Source organism: Lactuca serriola, chromosome 5 (genome assembly GCF_051521515.1).
Source record: "Lactuca serriola cultivar US96UC23 chromosome 5, Lser_US96UC23_V15, whole genome shotgun sequence".
NCBI lineage: Eukaryota > Viridiplantae > Streptophyta > Magnoliopsida > Asterales > Asteraceae > Lactuca > Lactuca serriola.
Genome location: NC_136412.1, coordinates 153,860,746 through 153,866,463, shown reverse-complemented (window position 1 = coordinate 153,866,463; position 5,718 = coordinate 153,860,746). Strand labels below are relative to the sequence as shown.

Here is a 5,718-nt window from a genome sequence, read left to right as displayed (position 1 = left end):
ATTAATATTATACATGAAACAAAGGGTTTATATCCAATAGAAAGTAGGTATTAAAATAATAAAATATTAATATAGTTTACTGTTTTTCAGGTTGTTTTTAATAGTAATAGAATATGTAAGTTTAAAAAAAAATATGATGATCTTATTATCATAGTGCTTTGTGCTCATTGTCCATGTGCAATAGTGATAATGAGACACGATTTTACCATGTGCAGCTGTAAAGATGACGATGCAGCCGAGCACGGTTCATGAAGTAGAATTACTTTGGGAAGTCCCCATTTGTATATTCTGCAAAGAAAAACCACGAGTGAATTATAATATTCAATAATTCAGAATGGTGCTAGACAAAGATGCTATGGTGTTGACCCGGTCAACTAGGTACATACAATTCTAAAGAACACATGCTGCGAGTTCACTTGGCTTTATCATATACTATTACGTTTCCTTCTGCTTAGCATATTCCCTTAATAAACGTGGAACATATTCAGTTTTCAAATCACCACCACTACCAACGTTAATAATTAATCAGAAAGAAAGTTCAACAACCACCACCACAACCCAAAGGCCAAAGCTGCTAGCGTGCTAGCATGGATGATCTTGGCTCCATCCAAGCCTAACATCAATATGGATACAAGCAGAAACACCGAGATAAATATTTACGTCTCTTAACTTTAGTTACACATCTTTTTGAGAAATCGATACCATTTTCTAGAAAATACAAGATTTGAATGAATAATGGGTTCTTGGTCGTTGCCAGCATCTTCACAAGTTCATGTAGCAGTGGTTTCTCAAACTCTGAGCTTTCTCTTTTTCCTCTTCTTTTCTAATGGTAGATCTACGTTTCTGTACCAAAAAATATATATATGTACACACACACTAAGATTTTGTTCTTAATGCAACTTTATATGGATTTGCAGGAGCCTTGGGAGTTACTGTTACTTTTGTAAACGACTGTGGGTTCACTATTTGGCCTGCAATCATTAGCCTTCAGAGTTTTAATGAAACCGGATTCGAGCTCACAAAGGGAAGTTCACGCTCTTTTCAAGTTCCGACTGTCTGGACTGGTCTTATGTGGGGTCGGACGGGTTGCAACTTCAATAGTTCAGGTAAATGGTCGTGTGCCACAGGTGACTGCGGCACCAATGGCACCAATGTAATGGAGTGTAATCCATATCAACAAATAACACCTGCCACTGTTGCTGAGTTAAGCATCAATCAAACCCAAACCCACAGCCAGGATTTGTATGATGTTAGCATTGCCGAGGGCTACAATTTGCCAATACTTGTGGAGCCCACATCCGGTTCAGGTTCGGGTTCCAATTTAAGTAGTTGTGCGAAGACAGGTTGTGTTGAAGACTTGAATAAGCGGTGTCCAAAGGAACTAAGTTTTAATGGTGGAGAGGCGTGTATGAGTGCTTGTAGAGCTTTTGCCTCTCCAGAGTATTGTTGCAGTGACTCGTTCTCGTCACCCTCATCTTGCAAGCCAACATCATATGATCAGTTGTTTAGATCAGCCTGCCCAAGATCTGATATATACAGTACCAGGTCCGATCAAAAGTCTACTATATATACATGTAATGGTGCCGATTACACTATCAGATTTTGTGCTGCTGCAGATTCATTTTCAACAATCAAACTTGGGGGCCAACTCAAGTCCACAGACCAGCTTGTTTCCATGCATGGAAATTTCACATTAGGGTTCTTCGGTGAAGATTACAGTTACTTGGGAATTTGGTACACAAGCGATGTTCAATCCACGAAAGTGTGGGTAGCGAATCCAAATACACCGATCATATCCAGCTCAGGCGCTCATACCCTATCAATCAGTACCAAAACCGGAGACTTGATTATCACTGCAGGAGGGACAACTCTAATGAGAATCACCGATGTTAAAATTGGTCCAAACGCAAATGTGACTGCAACCCTCGAAGATAATGGTAATTTTCGGCTGATTAACCAAGTTGACAAAAGAGTTTTGTGGCAGAGTTTTGATCACCCAACCAATGTACTTTTACCTGGCATGAAGCTTGGGTATGACATGGCAACAGGCCAAAATTGGACTTTGACTTCTTGGTTGAGCAATGAAAACCCTAAATCAGGACCTTTTACTCTGAGTTGGGAACCCACTCAAAAAGGATCCCAGAGATTAATGATTCGACGACGAGGACGACCCTACTGGACTAGTGGGAATCTAAACAACCAAATATTTCAATATATGTTTTCATTGAATGGCCCAAGTAGTCAATCCACGTATAATCTCACATCTGTATACAACAATAAAGCAAGATACTTTAGCTATGATGGTAATATTGCTGCTTTACCCATGTGGATTTTAACACCAAAAGGCCAAATTAGAGATATTAATAATGCTACTGCTTGGAGCCCTGAGTTTTGTTATGGATATGATTCTGGTAATGGTTGCATGGAGTCGAGTTTGTCTCAGTGCAGGACAGAGAACGATAATTTTAGTAAAAAGAATGGGGATTTTGCTCTGGATATGACAAAAGGTGCAACTGATGGGAATTCAAGCTTAAGCATTAACGATTGTTTTGTTAAATGCTGGAATGATTGCAATTGTGTGGGGTTTAGTAGTAGTACTATCAATGGAAGTGGTTGTGTAATTTGGACTGGTATCAATAGTTTTTTGGTTAATCCTCATGATAACTCTACATCAAAGTATGTGATCAGCCAAAATCTAGGCAATCGAAATACAGGTAATAATGTTGATTTCTAATGGTTTTTGCTACCCTTTAAACCTCCTTAAAACTTAACAAGCAAAAATGCAGGAAACAAAACACAAAAGAGCAAGAATTGGATATGGATATCCATTAGTGTTTCCATCACTCTTGTTTTCCTTTGTTTTGGGGCTTTATGGTATATAAAGAAGAGGAAGCGTAGACAAAAAGGTATAAAATTACCAACGATATTAAATCCAGCTTATGTTTGTACTTTCTAGTTGCATCTTTTGTTAAGTCACTGACGTTGATATTAGAATACAAAAGACGGAAAAGAGATGAATATTTCGTGGAGCTGACCACTTCTGAAAGCTTCAAGGATGTACATCGGCTTGAACCGGATGGCGTGAAAGGAAATGATTTGTTGTTATTTAGCTTTGCCTCTATCATGGCTGCCACCAATGATTTCTCGATTGAAAATAAGCTCGGACAAGGTGGTTTTGGACCTGTTTACAAAGTTACGCTACTGTCACTTCAAATTTTTATGACAGATCTTTTTGGATCTTGCATATGTATATCTATTTTAACAAAAAGATATATCATCCAATTATGAAAACAGGGAAAACTAAGTGATGGGCGAGAAATTGCAATCAAAAGGCTTTCAAGAACATCAAGTCAAGGGTTTGTGGAATTTAAGAATGAACTAGTGCTCATAGCTAAACTTCAGCATACAAATCTTGTTCGAGTTCTTGGTTGTTGCATTCACGGAGAAGAAAAGATGTTAATATATGAATATATGCCCAACAAAAGTTTAGATTTCTTCGTATTTGGTATGCATATTGTTTAAAACATAAGTGCATTCATTTCTTTTACTTGTGGCATTTATTATAAACTCTTTCACTGACTTGCAGATGAAAACAGAAAGGCAGAGTTGGATTGGCCTAAACGATTTATCATCATTGAAGGAATTGCTCAAGGGTTGTTGTACTTGCATAAGTACTCAAGAATGAAAGTTATTCATAGGGATCTAAAAGCTAATAACATTCTTTTAGATGAGAGTATGAACCCCAAGATATCTGATTTTGGAATGGCAAGAATATGCGAGCAGAACCAGACCGAGTCAATGACTAACAGGGTGGTTGGAACATAGTAAGTGATCACCTCTCTTGAAGTATCAAAAATCCCATTGAATTATATCTTTCATGGTCAATCTATTAACAAAAAGTTAGATTTAATATTACTAATGAGAACTAACACAATTATCCAATTCTAGATAGAGTATATTTTAGATGCATTTGTTGTTTTCCTGATTCCATGCTATCTATTTCTAAAAAGTCTTGGTGACCATTTTGTATTCAGTGGTTATATGTCTCCTGAGTATGCAATGAGGGGGGTTTTCTCAATCAAGTCCGATATCTTCAGCTTTGGAGTCTTGATCCTGGAAATCATCAGTGGAAGAAGAAATAGTAGCCTCTTTCATCTTGATGAGACATTCAGTCTTATTGGATATGTAAGTATAGTCAAAATCTCCTTTTAACATCTTTACATGCTCTATGATCTTCAATGAAAATGAGACCATATTACTTTATTCGCTCCCACAATTATATATTACGGATGACCTATATATTCACGATGTCCAAACGGTTTAACTAATGTACGCTACAAAACCAAAGAGGATTTGACTAGTTAAATTTTATTAAACAATTTAACCTTACCACTTTGTTGTAAAGTAAGGGGAAAAAAAGTCGATCAAAATCATTAATCTTATTTGGATGATTTAGGCATGGGTGCTATGGCAACAAGGGGATTCGTTGGAATTGAAGGATCCGTCACTTGGAAATACCTGTGATGAACAACAATTCTTGAGGAGTGTTCATGTTGCCCTTCTGTGTGTACAAGAGAATGCAATAGATAGGCCAACAACATCCGAGATGATCTCCATGCTTCTTAATGATTCCATATCATTACCCTCTCCAAACAGACCAACATTTCTGATAGGTGGAGGAGACTCAAAGTCAACTTCATATGAAACCAAAGCAGAAGATTTCTCTGTGAATAATGTGACCATCTCTGTTGTTGGGGGTCGATAGGGTATGAACGTAGCTTCAGCTTATCATTCTTTGTGGACAACTTTTCTGTAATATAATTTATATTTATTCACTTTTGTAGGAGATGCAAATCCACTTTTCTAGACTTTTTAATTGTTGTATGCATGCAGAATTGCCACTTCAGAATATAAAGAACCCTCTTTACAGGTATATCCATATTAAATATGTCGATAAAGTAAAGAACATCTTGTGCAAGCTTGTGGATGGTATATTCATTATTAGCTAAATTTCAAAGTTTTCTCAGTCTAGAAAGTCTGGTGTTTATGCAACCTGATTGGAGAAGCCTGGTCACTAAATAGAAGCATCATTGAAATGTGATTGGGTTGTATTCGTGGAAATATATAACTAATTTATAGATATCATCCGTTTACATTCCCTTATTAGTTTAGGTTTTAAATAATGTTAATTTGTCTCTTCAATATCCTCATGGTGTCAGTCAATTGTATACACATTCACAAGAGCAAACAAACATGTTTAAATTCAGTCAAGCAGAATCTGAGATTTCATTCCGTCAGACTAACAGACTAACATTTCGCCACTCTTTGTGAAGCCCATTATGAATGTGAGATTAAACTCCATAGTTGACATGGTGCTCCCATATCGATTGCACTTGTAGATGAGCTCATTGAGACGATCATAGTACAATTCAATGGATTCACTTTCTTTTTGTTTAAATTCACTTAATTCAACTACACAATTTTTCACTGAATTGATTTTTGTCGTTACACTCCCTTCATACTTTTCCTTCAGAGTATTCTAGATCTCTTTTGCAGTTTTACAACTACGAACGTAATTGTAAACAACAGGAGGTAGAGCACCTCTGGGTTCTCTCATACACTTCTTCTCATTCTTCAACAATGTTTTAGTTTGTTCATTGACATTTTGATTGTTGGAAGAAGTTCCAATACTCTGTACAGCAGGAGGTGGACGAACAT

General features: G+C 36.8%; 1 protein-coding gene across 1 annotated transcript; it reads left to right on the top strand.

Moving 5' to 3' along the window:
- Positions 1 to 462: 462 nt before the first annotated feature.
- On the top strand, positions 463 to 4,933 carry LOC145053144 (G-type lectin S-receptor-like serine/threonine-protein kinase At1g67520). Its single transcript, XM_079001156.1, has 8 exons — positions 463 to 829; positions 918 to 2,714; positions 2,787 to 2,906; positions 2,993 to 3,192; positions 3,295 to 3,505; positions 3,587 to 3,824; positions 4,035 to 4,185; positions 4,457 to 4,933. Exons 1-8 carry the CDS (start codon positions 736 to 738, stop codon positions 4,763 to 4,765), a joined length of 3,120 nt encoding a protein of 1,039 aa, XP_078857282.1. The 5' UTR covers positions 463 to 735; the 3' UTR covers positions 4,766 to 4,933.
- The last annotated feature ends 785 nt before the right edge of the window (positions 4,934 to 5,718 follow it).

Excerpts from the sequence above, each read along its gene's own strand:
- LOC145053144 (XM_079001156.1), top strand. The coding sequence starts at position 736 with ATGGGTTCTTGGTCGTTGCCAGCATCTTCACAAGTTCATGTAGCAGTG. Across the intron at positions 2,907-2,992 it reads GAGGAAGCGTAGACAAAAAG|AATACAAAAGACGGAAAAGA; the intron begins GTATAAAATTAC and ends CGTTGATATTAG. Across the intron at positions 3,193-3,294 it reads GTTTTGGACCTGTTTACAAA|GGAAAACTAAGTGATGGGCG; the intron begins GTTACGCTACTG and ends TTATGAAAACAG.